The 15,281-nt window shown below is 36.4% G+C and overlaps 2 protein-coding genes across 3 annotated transcripts; one reads left to right on the forward strand and one right to left on the reverse strand.

The window, feature by feature from the left end:
* The first annotated feature begins 1,371 nt into the window (after positions 1–1,371).
* On the forward strand, positions 1,372–10,950 carry LOC114531537. Of its 2 annotated transcripts, none has more exons than XM_028553147.1 (35): positions 1,372–1,491; positions 1,846–1,882; positions 2,000–2,059; positions 2,137–2,222; positions 2,319–2,368; positions 2,468–2,510; positions 2,587–2,618; positions 2,719–2,780; positions 2,976–3,149; positions 3,245–3,418; positions 3,511–3,681; positions 3,785–3,958; positions 4,064–4,252; positions 4,336–4,506; positions 4,590–4,799; positions 4,906–5,118; positions 5,228–5,752; positions 5,962–6,157; positions 6,343–6,463; positions 6,576–6,615; positions 6,724–6,813; positions 7,113–7,222; positions 8,514–8,610; positions 8,750–8,863; positions 8,983–9,070; positions 9,189–9,250; positions 9,325–9,388; positions 9,483–9,522; positions 9,616–9,706; positions 9,808–9,863; positions 9,972–10,108; positions 10,190–10,293; positions 10,359–10,459; positions 10,574–10,696; positions 10,802–10,950. In XM_028553147.1, exons 1-35 carry the CDS (start codon positions 1,469–1,471, stop codon positions 10,893–10,895), a joined length of 4,122 nt encoding a protein of 1,373 aa, XP_028408948.1. In that variant the 5' UTR covers positions 1,372–1,468; the 3' UTR covers positions 10,896–10,950. The 2 variants fall into 2 exon arrangements, with proteins under 2 accessions (XP_028408948.1, XP_028408949.1); XM_028553148.1 differs by having other exon boundaries at positions 6,727–6,813.
* A 378-nt stretch (positions 10,951–11,328) lies between these two features.
* Positions 11,329–15,198, reverse strand: LOC114531538 (myotubularin-related protein 10-B-like). The gene is made up of 4 exons (XM_028553149.1): positions 14,914–15,198; positions 13,068–13,919; positions 12,697–12,930; positions 11,329–12,501 (listed from the first exon to the last, which is right to left on the reverse strand). Exons 1-4 carry the CDS (start codon positions 14,922–14,924, stop codon positions 11,511–11,513), a joined length of 2,088 nt encoding a protein of 695 aa, XP_028408950.1. The 5' UTR covers positions 14,925–15,198; the 3' UTR covers positions 11,329–11,510.
* Positions 15,199–15,281: the final 83 nt, after the last annotated feature.

Below are 15,281 nucleotides of genomic sequence, written 5' to 3' on the forward strand. Positions count from 1 at the left end.
ATCATTGCAGTAATTCAAACGTCGATATTTCACGTTATGTTTTGAAATTTAAAAAACCCCACGGCAAAATTCAAGATATATTTATGTTTTATTGCATTCTTTCGGTTTCGAATATAAAAAGTAAATATTCTGGCTCACGGATGCCTTAGAATACGCAGTATTTTCTCGCTCCTTTTGTTTACAATTTTTATTTTCAAGTATTCTGATTGGCGGAGAGCAAAAATGTCAACAAACGCGCTGATTGGCTTAGAACGAAATCTGCCCCAGTGAGCTCCACATATATCTGGAGTAAGAACTTTGGGTGCAAAAAGTGAAGCCAAAGATGGCGGAAATTGAAGCGCCATAGTACGTCAGTTTCAGTCCCCTAACTCGCGCGGCCAAATATTTCTCATTGTTTTTGACCGGGAGTGACGGTTATCGAAACCCTCAGATTTTCGTGTTTTTCATCATTTTGAGAGCACAAGAATGGAAAAAATTGATTCATTTTACTGAGAATCTATTTCTCTGCATCTACCCGATGTAGGTGCCGCATTTTCCGACTGTACGAGTGAGTAAATATGCATTTTTCGCCGTAAATTCAACTACGCATTTCAGATTTGTTTAATTTTGAGTTATTTTCATATATTTTCACCTTATGTTTTGAGTTTCTTGTTTCCTTTTTGGTTTCGAAACGCTTTAAAACTAGTTGTCCTTTATTTTTTGGCCAGCTTTCCTAGCATAGTGCTTTTTTAAAGTTTTTTTTATACTTGCATTTTGAGTCTTGTTTATAAATTTCATAATCATATATTAGTCATATTTCAAACTCGTACGTTTTCAGCATAATTTTCTTTCCTATTAATTTTTTACATGAATGAAAGCCTTATATATAGATGAATTAAACTGAGAAAAGTTTTATTTATGTTTTTTAAGAAGCATATTCTGTGAGTAAATGTTGTGATTTGCGAAAAGCCGAAAACATCAACAATCCGCCACTCCTTAGCTTTCCTTGTAAGATATCGCTTATTTCTTTGTTAATTTAATTGAAATATAAAAGTATCTCAATACAAAGCATAATACCTTCATTGAAATTCCCCTCATTTTTTACTCAAAATAGGAAAAAATAAAGTTAAACCGCGCACATAAGAGGACTGAAACTGACGTACTATAGCGCCTCAATATCCGCCATCTTTGGCTTCACTTTTTGGCCTCACGGAAGTCTTAAGTTCTTACTCCAGATATATGTGGAGCTCACTGATCTGCCCTTGTTGACACACCCCATACACACCAATAACTGTGTGCCCACTGCCCATGGTTTTAAAGCCTGCGGATGATGCGGATTTTAGTATGCGCAGAGGAAATCTGAGCATTTTCTTCGTTAAAAAATGGCGGCTGTTTTCAAATTTTTATATATTTACTGACTATTTTATTTTAAGAAGAATCCTGCAGAGTACTAAAATACTTTTCGAAGGGAGTTATAATATTTGAAAAGATGTATGCAATCGACGAAAATAGGTAAATTTTTCAATCAATTGCTGTTAGTTTTGTACAAATTTTAGAGAAATTGATATATGTATTAAAATATGTTCAATTTTTCCCAACGCGATTATCGCAGCTTTTTGCTCTGTGATATTAAGAGAGTTTAGGTTTTAATGTTTGTAGCTCTCGTAAATTATGTGGAATTTTTGGTAAAATAAGCAATTTTATAGTGGGGCAATACTAGTAAGCTAATAGGGAACCTTATGAGCAGTGCAGTATGCAGTATTACAGTAAATACTTACGTGGTGTACCTACAAACTAATTTACGTACTGAAAAATACTATCACTTCCAGATTCAACAGTTGTTTTGTATTTTTCTGTTTGTTTTAGTGGACATAGTACCAGAAGAGGAAAGCGTCGTTCATCAGTAAGATGATTTCATTTGTAGCTTAATTTTGATTGATATTTTTGTTTACATCACAAAATTATGGCTAATCATGTTCTCTGCAAATGTTGATGCATTTCATGTCATTATACACATTAGATATTGAAGATTCCAAAATCTCCTGGATGTGCTTTGGATGATATCGACCCAAATTTAGAGGTTAATAAAGGAATTCATCTCAAATGCTCAAGTACCTTACTGTATTATCTTCTACTAATTTGGATTCATTTTTTTAGAATGTTGATGAAAATGGCCAAAGATTGAAGAAAGCTCGTAGGTCATCTCATCGTCGTGTCAGCTTTGCTGAAACATGTCAAGTGAAGTATGTCAGTGCTACAACATTGCCTGTATTTGGAATCCAAACTTTTATGTACTCAAATGTAGTTTGAAAATGAATGTTCTGATCCAATTTTTATAGAGAGATTCCTAATAAAGCTATTGAGAACATGTCTGATGAAAATACCCATGGTAATTTTACTTTTCTTCAATAAATTATGATTGCATGTTTTATTTGTTTCAAATGTGTTCAAAGGTAGATTGGAATAAGCTATGTTTGTATTTCTATAGTCTCTCATGGATTTTTAAATCGCGAAAGCACCCGAGATAACAGGTATTATACATGTTTAACTTCATTTTAACCATAACAATATTTAAACTCAAACTATATTCATTTATACTGTATTTAGTTCCTATCGACCACCTTCATTGAGTCTGGCTGGTATGTAATATAAAATACTTTATAACTGAAGAAAACCTGAAAATTATACCAACCTTGATCATTATGTAACAGAATGACTGACAACGTTTTTTCTTGCCAGGTCTGACTTCACTCTTAACAAGTCCTATTGAAGAGTCGCCACAAAGACCACCATTTTTTGAAGTAAATATATGTTTCAAAACTTATTTATATATACATTTGAATGGTACCTAATTATCATACTAGTGTATGAAAATACTGCTTTTTTAAACCTAATGTGTTGCACTGCAAATATATCATAAGCTTAGCTAGCATATGCTTGTAGACCTAAAACATCTTTCCAAATGAATAACAAATTAATGTTGTTTTATTTCTTAGTACCCATCAGTGAGTGGAAACTGCAGTCAGATAGATTTCACCTGCTGTCAGCCTGATGAGAATTCTAAAGATAATATAGACGTAACTGAGAATGATATGGAGATGACCAACAAAATGTTAGAAGCTTGGGAAATTGAGCAATCAACTGTTTCCACATCACATTATAATGTCAAGGTTAGTATCATGCAACCAAGCACTTGAATTTGTATTCATAGATGATGCAAGATTATGGGCTGTAGGTTGGTGTTAATTTCTCTCTGTCAATGTAGTCATCACCAGAAGAAGATCAACTGGATTTTACCCACACTCATGGTGCTTTTGTCCAAGACAATCAATTCAGTGCAACTGACCAACAAGTTGGAAACATGGAAATGACTAAAAACTACGAAGGATGGGAGATTGAGCAGTCTACGGTACTTGCACGACAAGTTTTATCTACCAAGGTCAGTGTTGTGGTTTCTTAGAATGCAAAATACTTCTTTCAAATGGTTAATCACTTGCAAAATGCAACGTTAAAAAATACGATTTCTTTTAGAGCACGACTCAGTATGTTAGATCAGAGCCTGTTCCATCTCAAAAAAGAGACGCGACCTCGTTTTTAAACCAACTCAGGAATTCAAGCAATAATTCCTCTAGTTTCCAGCAGAAACTACAAACATCTGAGCTTTCTGATCACGCACATTCAACCACCCAGGCCGGCAGATCCGTGAGTAAATTAATGTACATAACTGTGTAGAATGTTGTACAACGCTTGTATGTATGTCAGGTGTTGTCAAGATAATTTAACCTTGAGTATATTATTTATTTAGCGTTCATTTCCACAAACACGATGCGAAGAATTTGCGAAAAGAGATGGAACTTCATTCTTAAATCAGCTCAAGTCTACTAAAAACACTTCCAGTTATCAAAAACAGCGAAGAAATTTAACAAAGGATGATCTAACATTTAAAAACACGCCACCAATGTCAAGCTCAATGAAGATGGTAATATAGATTTTTTTCTAGGATACTTAGTTGCCGAATATTCGTTTATACAGCAGAGTTTGATCGGCTTTTGTTCTATTAATTTATTATTTCACGCGTTTCAAGCCGTCAGAGAGGAAAGAGGCGGTTCTTGATTTCACGACGTGTGTTGGAAATGGTATTCACGGAGAAGACAAGTCATCTTATGTCTCCTTTGATGAGATGGATATCACAGGAAATTATGGCAACTTGCAGGATCAAAATACGCAACAGACTTGTGTCGCCGGCAGAAATGATCTAATACTCAGAAACCAGGTATAGAAAGTGCATATTCTAAATTTGGGATTATCTTTACGTACATCGAAGCTTATTCACGGTTCGTTGTGTTTTTCTGACAGCAATCGTCAAATAAGGATCATGATTTGCCTCTGACTCGATGTCACGTAACTCAAGACCATGATAGCGTTCAAGATATAACCGGGAATGAAATGGAAATGACCAAAAACTACCAAAATTGGGAACAACAACAGCAATCATATATGGTGCCTCTGAAGAAAAGCGATGATAAGGTATGTGGACGATCTTTAGTTGGCTTAAAACTCAAGCCTCTTGCTCATACTGGACCTAGCTTAATCTGCTGATTGTGGCTTAGTTTCAGCATTTCACAATGAAGAATGACAACTTGGAATTGACTCGATGTTATTCTGGAAACATTGAAACATCTCAGAATCTAGCCGTTGATAAAGATGTCACGGCAATGGAAATGACAAAGAATTATGAAAATTGGCAACAGAAGGAGGATTTGGTTTCAAATAGAGCAAACACGCAAGAAATCTGCTCAAATATACCTCTTGAAAATAAGGTGGATAAACCAAAATCTTTTATCAGAAAAGCTATTCTTTTGTGTAAGGAATAAGCTTGCTTGAAGATAAGCTTTCTGTACTGATACACATATGAATTTTTTACAGCGTTCTCCCGAAAACGATGAAAATTTAGAGTTCACTCGTTGTCATGATGGGAAGATTGAAACCTCTCAGAGTCTAGCTGTTGATGAAGATATCACTGGAAATGGAATGGAAATGACAAGAAATTATGAAAATTGGGAGAAACAGAAGGACTTGAGAGTTTCAATTATGGCGGAAACCCCAAAGAATTGCAGTAATATGCATCTTAAAAGAAAGGTGAATCAACTTCAAATTTGAGACATCAAACAAACGGGGAATTAAAGTGCAGGCCTTTCATTTTCCTGTTTAAAATCTCACTTACTGTACTTTTTATGTCGTTTTACAGCATTCCCCTGTGAAAGATGAAAATCTGGAGTTCACTCGTTGTCAATCTGGGAAGATAGAAACCTATCATCAGAGTCTAGCTGTTGATCAAGATGTTACTGAAAATCGAATGGAAATCACAAAGAATTATGAAAATTGGAACGAAGAAAAAACAGACGAGGTTTTAGTGAGCTCGTCAACAATTGAGGACAGTGAAATAACTAAGAAAACTTCGACCATTCGTCCTGAAGAGAATCTTATCGTCGCAAACAGTGAAAATAGTAATATTTTAGCACACGCTGCTCCATTACTGGATCAAGAATTCTCAATCAATCTTACTCAGTCGGGAACAACATCAGAGGTTGAAACATCTCCGGTTCTTACAAGTGTTTCACCTTCCTCAGAAAAGAAAACGTCTGAGTTACCAACGCAGGATGTAACGTCAGGCCACTCGGGGACATCGAAAAGTCCAATATCTTTGATAAAGCCAGTTCCACGTGTGTCATCATCACGAATTGCCACGGAAATAAACTTGAGCCGCTTCGAGGTGGGTATCGTTGGTTATTTACAGTTGTTGGCGTAATTAGCGATTGTACATCTGGGGTCATATAATCATTAGTGGGGTAGAATAAAGGATTTCGTTTGTGACACTAACCACCGACAATATTAATAAAACTCACTGACAGTCTATATTTTATCTGTTCTTGTTGCCTCCTCGTCACCTCGTCATCTCAACTACAATTGTATGGTTCATAGATAAAGCTGCCAACTTCAAGAACTGGAAACTTTCCGATTTATAAATGTGAAGAAAATATCTCGGCGATTGAACCCTCCACGCAACGTGATGTAAGCATTGCTAACCAGACAGTGGCTGTCTCTGGTGCTGAGGCTATGATCACCAACAATGAGGCTTCTGGAGAAGATCATGTTGAAGACAAAGCATTTGGGAATGGTATGTAAAAAAAACCTAATGAAACTCAACCCTTTGTGCCGAACCAGTTTTGCTGGTCCTTTCTCAATGCAGCCACCAAAACCCCTAAGGTTTCTTTAACAAAAAAAACTCCGAAAATACTACTTCTATAAGGGGAAAAAATAGAAACAGTGCGCAATACGCATTTATCACAATTCCTGTTTTAGAAAACGAAGTCTCGCCACAGACAGTTGATAGAGAAGAGAAAATGCATTCCGTATCAGCGATGGACCTCTCAACACAGCCTGAACCAAGTAAAACAACGTCACAAACTCAACAAATTGAAACGTATGTGAAATATTTATTTATCTCTAATGAAATTCAACACCGGCCTACTTACATGTTTAGTTTTTTATACAAATAAATACACGATGTTGTACTATTTTATATGATGTAATAGGATTGTAGTCAAGGAAGAAGAAACTCCTGAAGCGATTGAGGTGAGTCATCAGTCATGGTCACAATCCACGCAAACGAACAACGATTTCTATTTTGACGTTAACTGTATTGGACCGTGTCTCGTATAATTTATATCAAACATTGTTTAGAAGCCATATACACTGAGAGATTTCATGTCTGATGTTGGTATCAGCTTTCTTCATCATCGCACTCGAAGAAGTGAGACTCCCATGTTAAAGGTAACTGGTGTATTTGATCACATCACTAGTCTATGAGGCCTCGAAACTAACCTGGATTTAGGGGGAGAGTGCGCCCCCTATACGACGATCTCCCGACCCGTATGTTTGTGTTTTAATTGTTGTTCGTATGCTGATATTCCTCACACTGTGTATGTATAGGCAAGCTACAGTAGACTGATGATAATTTCTCTTATTCCATCTTCTGAAGCAAGCAGAATGGAAAAACATTCCTCAGTGATAGAAGCTAAAATAAAACGATCTTGACTTCCGTTGTAATGCAAACTATTTCTTCCGTTTAGTATAATGCTCCGAAGGAACTTAAAGACAAAATCTACTCTAGAGCATTATCCGAAGCTAAGCATCAAATCATGGAAGATTTTGCTGAACAATTACAAAAGGAAATATCTGCGTAAGTTATACAGTTACATCTTGAAAACAAAGTGATAAAAAACTTCAATTACTATTCAATACTTAATTCATAATCCCCTATTTCTCAATATTTTCATTCTACAACAAAGTATCACGCAATTAAATGAGCTATTCATAGTTGCTATACTGGATGTCCACAGTTTAAAGGTCATTTGAAAATTCTTGTTTCGGTGCATGTTTTGGTCAAAGACTAGAAATGTGCTCCACACAATCAGTGGCAAGGTACAAGCGAAAAAGCACGCCATAACTAACATACAAGTATAATTTTTACTGAAGCCAGACGTCTGTCTCTGGTTACCAGGTGTTTTCCGACATTTATTTCTTGCTATGACAAACATACGGATGTTCATGAAAATCATGGAGAATAAAAGTAGAACAAGTATAATTCCTACAAACACATGTACCGTCGTCTTTATGTACGAGATCTGATCCAGCAATGGCGTAATTGGAAATATTACTTGGGTGATAATCATGAAAGTGGCAATCCTTCCTTTCGTTATCCACGCTTTATGAAAGAAGGGGTAAACAATCGCAATGTAGCGATCGATATTCATCGAGAATAAAGCGCACATGGCCAACCCTCTTAAAAATAATTCGATGTACCTTAAAACAACGCCCGTTTGCGATGCAGTTTCAAGTGCCCAGGCAATGGATAAAAATATCATTGTTGGATGACCAACCATAGTCATTAGCAGATCGAAACAGGATAAAAGAAGGATCATAAAATGACATGTTCCATTGCGCAGTTGTGGTGATCTCACCAGACTAATAATGACTAGTGAATTGAGTAAAATCCCAAAAACTGCGAAGAAACCATTTACAATGCACAAGCATATCACGTTTGTTAATACGATCAACTCCATGTCCATTAGCGTCTTTTAGAACCCTGTTTAGGAGAAGAATGATATATGTATGTTAAAGTAATGTAAATTACTCGCTTATTAAATAATTCTACACTTGTTTTAATACTCATTTTCTTAACGTTGTCACAATTAGCTCATCATGTCAATTCTTTATTCCAATATGAGTACAAAATTATTTATATAAACATGCATAAAAAACTTTATTTTATCTCGCTAGCCTCAACAGCCAATAGGTGGCTGATTTCCATGAGGGCGTGAAACCAGATGGCCCTGCGTTATCTTATTATGTTTTCTAAAGTTCGTACACATTAGGATTAATGATTCGTTGATTTCAAAGTATATATCACCTTTATATTAATGAATATTACCTTTATATTACTAAATATTACCTTCATATCGTTGATGTAGGAATGAAGAGATCTACGCTGCGAAAGAGAAGCATCTAAGCACCCACAATCCTCCAGTATTTGCTAAGTTAAGGGAAGTTCTGGAAACGGAAAAGGAGGTGAATAAGAAATATGGTTTTCGTGGTGTTTGAAAACCACTTTAGGCTTAGATTTAGGATTAGGCTTAGTCATAATCTGGCATAAGACCTAAGACTTAATCCTAATCCTATGATCTCAAGGATTTTGGGGGGATTTCAGGATCTTTTAGTGGAAGTGATAAAACAGTTGAAAAGAACTGGGGAGACCAGAGGAAAACGTTTGTGGCACATACGAAAGAAAGAGATGCGTAAGAATGTGTTTACTTCACTTCAGGTAGGCTACGTGATCACAACTGCGGATCATTGCATTAACTGAAATACAAATTAAAGTCCACTTCAAGTATGACCATGCAGCTTCGATTTCAAGAATCAATTTATTTTGATGTATCCTAGGAACAAGAGAAGAAGCTGTCATTTGACTCGTCTCTTTTGAGTAAGCACAAAGATGAAATAAGTGAAGATATTAGCGCACTAAATGAAGGTAAGATAGCGTTGTGCTCTGACAGTGTTTTCAAGCCTAATGACGTATATACAATACTGAGAATTGGTTGATAACTTATTGTTAGCGACTAACATCTTTTGCAAATTGCATTTTCTAGTGGATGCAGATTGTGACAAACAGATTCAGGAATTGGAGGCGACGTTAGATTCAGAAGAGAAGGTATCACATGGGAATTTTGTAAAGATAACTTATGTTCTGCAAGATAGCCTAATTGTGTTTGGTGGCGTTTTTAGAAATGGGCGAATTTCGTTGAAGATTATGAGAAAATTACGCAAAGAATCGACGCTCTGGAATTCGGTAAGTACAAGCAATGATGGATGGCTTTGTGGGCAATGGCTATAATTTCATAAAGCCAAGAGTTTTATATCAATATCACGTTTTCCCTGATTAGAGTTGAAAACGAAGGAAGAGGAACGAGCCAGATTATCAAGGTACCATCATCTTCGTATCCATCAACTTCGTGTCTCGATCACTGAAATTCGTCTAATTACGTTAATCCTCTTTATTTTTTAAAACTTTTTCAGTGTAAGTGAGCTCCTCGCTTGTGAGGAAGCTGAGCTGAGGGCAACAATAACAAATAATGAAAGTTCTGTAGAAGAACTGGTGCATGAAAGGGTAAGTTTCATTGAAATATTATGCATCAAACTCCTCATTTGGGTAAAGATAAATGTTGCTAGTTAATATATGAAGACAATATATTTGTTTTTGTTGTCCAGGAACTTCATGAATCAAGAGCTGATGAGGTTCGAAGACTCCTTCCTGTTCAAAGAGAGTAAGAGTCATTTTATCATCATGATTTCAAAATCCACACATTGCCAAATACTTGTCTTCAATTTCTTTTGTCTTTTATGGTGTCTCAAATTTCTGTTTTCAACTACAGTATTCAGGAATGGATTTTAGAGAAATGCGATGAGAAACAATCGAAGTACAAATTCTTGAATAAAACCCTCGATTTAGACGTGATATTTGTGAATGAGAGAAAAATAAAAGATATTCAACTAAGCTCTCAAATATCAGGTATGAAATGCTTTCACATCTTTCTTTCAACCGTGAAAGTATATTGTGTTGTTCTTAATATGCATCTTTCTTCAAATTTAGACGACAGTATTCCAATTGCAGTACTTGGCCATAAAATGATTATGGCAAAATTCGCTCATTATGATTTTCTAGCGATGTTTCCCACTCGCAAACAACTGCCAAAGGTAGCATTCTCTGGTTTTTACAATGCTCCACGCCCAAGTTTTCTAAAATTACTTTGTATTTTCAGTTGCTACATGAAGTGTCTCTGGCGTGTGCCCGTGTACGGTTAGTGTTGGAGACAACGACAGACTTCTCCATCAATCACATCATGTCTGTCAATGATAAAGTGTGAGTACCTGCATAACACCAAACAAGGGTAAACACTCGTCGCCCGCTTTATTTTTATAGTCAATGCTACATCCTATTTCGCTGTTGTTTATTTATCGTCTTCTCATCGTTTAGGTTGAGCGTGGAGTTTTCAAGTCTGGCAAAGTTTATGAAGTTTATTCTAAGGTTTGACCTCAGTGAAGTGGTGTCTCATGGTAAAATGCCGTTCACAGTCGACAGAAAGATCGGGAAGACAAGGTAAGATGACGTGTGCGTAAACTTTGCAATTTTGGGTGTTTCACCATGTGAGCAAATCTTGTAAACAGCATGCAGTGTACATAAATGTTCGTATTTTCATTTTAGTGCTGACGAAATAACCGATTTACTCAACAACTTTCCGTCGACCGTTATGTCCTTACCGAAGATTCTTGAGGCCGCTGATAAAGCTATTAGGTAACCACATTATCGACAGTTTGTACAGGGGAAGAACACGAGTTGTTTGTTAATATGTGTAAATACAGACGAGGAAACATTCATAGCATGATTCATCATGCATGTAACCTTTGTGTTAGGGATAACAGCTTGTAAATGCTTTAATTTTATATTGTATCGCTTACAGCACGTAGAAACTAAGTTTAAATTTTATATTATTTTTTGCGCTTCAGTCCATTTCAAAATTTCTAACATAAATGACAATGTGTATACAAGGAACAACTGACGCATTTAGCTAAAGCCCTATATATTTATATTCTGCATGCGTTTTAAATATAAAATTACGAATGTCCATAATGTCATTTTTTATGAAAGATGGTGAATGCACATCACGTAATGAAACTAGACTGTGTATTAGACCAGCTTAGGAACGTCTTGGTCAATAACTAGCCCACTTACCCCATCACATATCCCTGAAATATTATTATTATTTGCAGCTAAAGGTTGGCTACCATCTACTTGCATGGTAGTCCTGAATGAGAACATCGATAAGTTTGGTTTCCATTCTTGTCGATGCGACATATTCGTCATTCTGTTAGTGCAACCCCTTATATATTCAATATACGTTACTACAAATAGACTAAACTTGGGTCGCCATTTCATTGCCGGTCGCCTGACCGGTCTTGCCCGCCATCAACGGGTTTAAAGAGTACTCCGCAAACGAGAATGGTCCTGAGAGGGAATTGATATAAGACGCTTTAATATCCCCCATTGCAGTAAGATTACTGAGATCACGAGATGTTTGATTATGTTCCTCATCAGTGGAATTATCGTAGTCTTTCAAATCTGCCTCTAACACAGCCTGACGGCGCTTAAGATTTTTAAGTTTGTTCATTAAGATCATCTGTTGAAGATGTTTTGACGGGCACGGTCCTCGACCAACAGTCTCTTTGGCTGCTGGGAGCCAACGAAGAAAACACGAGGCCCAAAATTTAAGACAGGGCGTGTCCGTGCTGCCGACTAAATAGGGCTCGGGTTCCTTTGGTTTTTCATCCTCTGTGATCAAACTCGTTCGTTGGAACTCGTACAGTGGATTAAGGAACAACGAAAACTCAGTAGAAGGCAGATTATCCATAATATAATCCCACAAACTTGCTAGACAATCAGAACGTTCCTCTTGAGCACATATCACACTACGATCCCGTTCACAGTCGAAGAGAAATGTCTCAAACATACACGAGTACACGCAGTCTAGAATTCCTAGAAGGTAGGTTTCTGAGAACTCGAACGCAGAAGGAAATTGCATAAGCAATTGATGAACGCAATCCAGGAAATGGAGGAACACAGGTGACTCAGAATTCTCATCTTTTTCTTCTTTCTTTAGCACTTTGATGTGCGCCACACGTTTTGCAAATGGATGGCCAAAGATGACCCACATCTTTTGAACAAGACGTTGAAAGCCTTCAATTGTACGGTAATATGGATCCATTATGATTTGAGCAATTGATGTTATTACCAGTGATAAATCTCTGCCAGATAATTCACGAATAACTACCGGTTTCGCGTCCTCGTAAACTAGCTTGGACACAGCATACGAAGCAATCAGGGAGGACTTGACATGCTGCAACCATCTAAGAACGGACGGAACAAAGGTAGCGTTTTAATTGTTGCTTGGATGTAATAATATTTTATACTGTCTAGGTGAATGCTAATGCCTAAACTAACCTCTATGCGAGATCACTGTACTAGAGGTATTCTACCTGGTAACAATGCAGTGAACAATATACATATCATCGCAGACATGTGTTAACATAGTATCCACCTACTTTGTTGCATCAATATTAGTCATCCAGTGTGTATCACTAGCCCAGAAATCTCTCACATTCTCATGCATACATAATTCTTTAACCTTCTCATAACTGATTTCTAGGTCCTTGGATGAGGCACAATTTCTTGAAACATCAAATATTGTGATTGGTGTCTGTTTGCCTTTGGGGTAGGTTGACTTGATTGTCTCAAATATAGAACTCTCATGTTTATCCAGCAATTCACTTTCAGGTCTAGATTAAAGCAAATTTTGATAAAGAAAATACATGATGGTTTCTAAACAATCACGTTTAACCAAATGCTTAATGACACTCCTCAAATGGCTTGTCAAAGATTATTACCACAATACCTAATTGCTACTAATACTTACAATCCAATGCTGCAGAGTAAAGGTACACCAGTAACTGGATGATTCCAACACCAGAATGGTAGTCGACCATTGGTGTAATGAATTGCAGCTGCTTTAATACTTTCATCAGTCAAGCCACTAGGACAGACCATGTACTGGCCAAGAGTATCTGAAACACCAAATGCTATGTTGGCTTCAGTTACCCGCCATCTTTCCTTGGAGTTTAACCTCTCTAATTCTTGTTGCCAATGTAGAACAGAACGATATGTTGGGAACAACTCATGATTGGAATGCTTCTCAGCATTGTGAATATTATAATCAAAGGCAAAGAGACGTGGGATTGATGAAGGGTATGAATAATGTAAGATTGTATTGACAATTTTGCGTTTGTGCTCTTTGGAGCAGAACTTGAAACCAAATGAAATGATCCGGAAATCTTTACAGTGTATGACAAGGGTTTCAAGTTTTGATTTAAACACTTGTCCTGGGTTTATTTTCTTGATTTTTTCACCATTGACACTGGATATGTGCATGATACAGGCTTGGGGGATAAGAACAGCATCTTGAGATTGAGGTTGGTTGGCAAAACCATCGCCATCTTCTGAAAGATCTTGGTTAGAGTGAAAAATAGATTGTCGTTTGTTTCCATGCATGCCTGCTGTGATGAAGGAAACTCTAAAATTGGTTGCGCAAAGTACGCCAGAAATACCATGCTTATTTTCACCCATTGCATCGAAACGAAGAACATTTGGAACTTCACAGAGCATGATTTCACCTGGCAAAAGTTCAGGTGTTGGAATGGAGCTATCCTTAGTTTTTGCTCTCAAACTGGCTCTCTGCTCTGCCATACTGGTCAGATCAACATAAAATGAGCTGTAAAGTAAAAGAAACAAACATGAGAGAAACATGCACTCACTATATACAAACTACAAACAATGAAAATGTCAAAAGCAGATGGCCATCAAGAGTGAAATTGAAAAATAGACTTATCATACAATGGAAAACAAAGAAGCTGGTGCTGATTAGTTAACTACAAATACAATTATTACTACAACAAAAAATATCTTTAGAACAACAGTTATTGAATCCCCAAACCTCAATTTCTCTGGCTCAATTATATTTACCGAAGAGAGTGAATATCCTACCTCCATACTAATTAAACAGGAAGCACAATATCAAATTAACTCCACGTATATATTATCTCATTTATGGCCTATTATTTGTTTGAACTAACACAAAATAGAAAGATTTGTTTCAAATCATAGTTTATCTACCAATATTGACATCTGCAAGAATAGGAAGCTTGAATTTGTCAAATATCGAGGAAATTGTAACATGAATGTTGCAAATTAAAACATGTACAATTTTAGTATTCGTTTTCACATAAGAAAAAAAACATATAATAACAGGCAAATCACACTGAGACTTTACGGCTGTTATAGGTATATTTGGATATAATATCATGTGAGGAAATTCAGCAAACATTTTGTTAAATTTTGCATCTAAAAATACGTTTTTAAAATATGAAGCGCACGCCCTGAATATTTCACGATGTATCAATTATCTCATAATGTTATTCTGAAATTACTATCTTCCAAATACACAAAAGAATAATTCTGGTAATAAATAAGGGCAACAATCGAAGGGGTATATGTACACAAATGAATTCACAAAGTAAGCATTTACCGAGCAATATTGTAAAGAAAATTTCGTAATAATTAGTCATATTGCTAAAAAACGCACGTAAAAACCACAGCGTCCAACAGAGATCGGTAAAAAATAAACAAAAGCGTAGCTGACTGCTACAATGTTACGAGATTTATCGTTCAAAAAAGCCGGTTTGCAGTCGAAATAGACGTTCTCTTACCTTTTAGGCATCAACACGGCAGCGTAAAGGCCTTCCTATAACACTTGTTCCGCAAGGTTTCGTCACAATTTCACTTGCTAGTTCAACATATTGTTATGACGGCTCTCAGCCGACTTGAAAAGGTTTTGAATAAATTACTTCCAATGCTGATAATTACATAAGAGGATCCTACATCACTCCACAAGTATAAATCCAAGCGTTTCTCGTGTAATTTTATCGCAAAACAAGTTATTTTTCTTGTAGTATATTCTTTGTACCTTTACCATCAGAAATCTCTTCCGTATGTAGCTGACCGCGAGACGTATGGTGGGGGATTGGAGATGAGCTTTGTTCCTAGAAACTGATCTGCATTAACTGGATGGTTTTAA

This window comes from Dendronephthya gigantea, unplaced genomic scaffold (assembly GCF_004324835.1).
Source record: "Dendronephthya gigantea isolate DGI-Jeju-01 unplaced genomic scaffold, DenGig_1.0 000073F, whole genome shotgun sequence".
In the NCBI taxonomy this organism is placed as follows: Eukaryota; Metazoa; Cnidaria; class Anthozoa; order Malacalcyonacea; family Nephtheidae; genus Dendronephthya; species Dendronephthya gigantea.

Bases quoted from the DNA above. Each gene is read 5' to 3' on its own strand.
- LOC114531538 (XM_028553149.1), bottom strand. The intron at 12,931-13,067 runs GTAAGTATTAGT...GCTTTAATCTAG, and splicing joins TTACTCTGCAGCATTGGATT to ACCTGAAAGTGAATTGCTGG. The intron at 12,502-12,696 runs GTAGGTGGATAC...GTCCGTTCTTAG, and splicing joins ACTAATATTGATGCAACAAA to ATGGTTGCAGCATGTCAAGT.
- LOC114531537 (XM_028553147.1), top strand. From the start codon at position 1,469: ATGTATGCAATCGACGAAAATAG. The intron at 6,158-6,342 runs GTATGTAAAAAA...TTCCTGTTTTAG, and splicing joins AGACAAAGCATTTGGGAATG to AAAACGAAGTCTCGCCACAG. The intron at 9,389-9,482 runs GTAAGTACAAGC...TTCCCTGATTAG, and splicing joins AATCGACGCTCTGGAATTCG to AGTTGAAAACGAAGGAAGAG.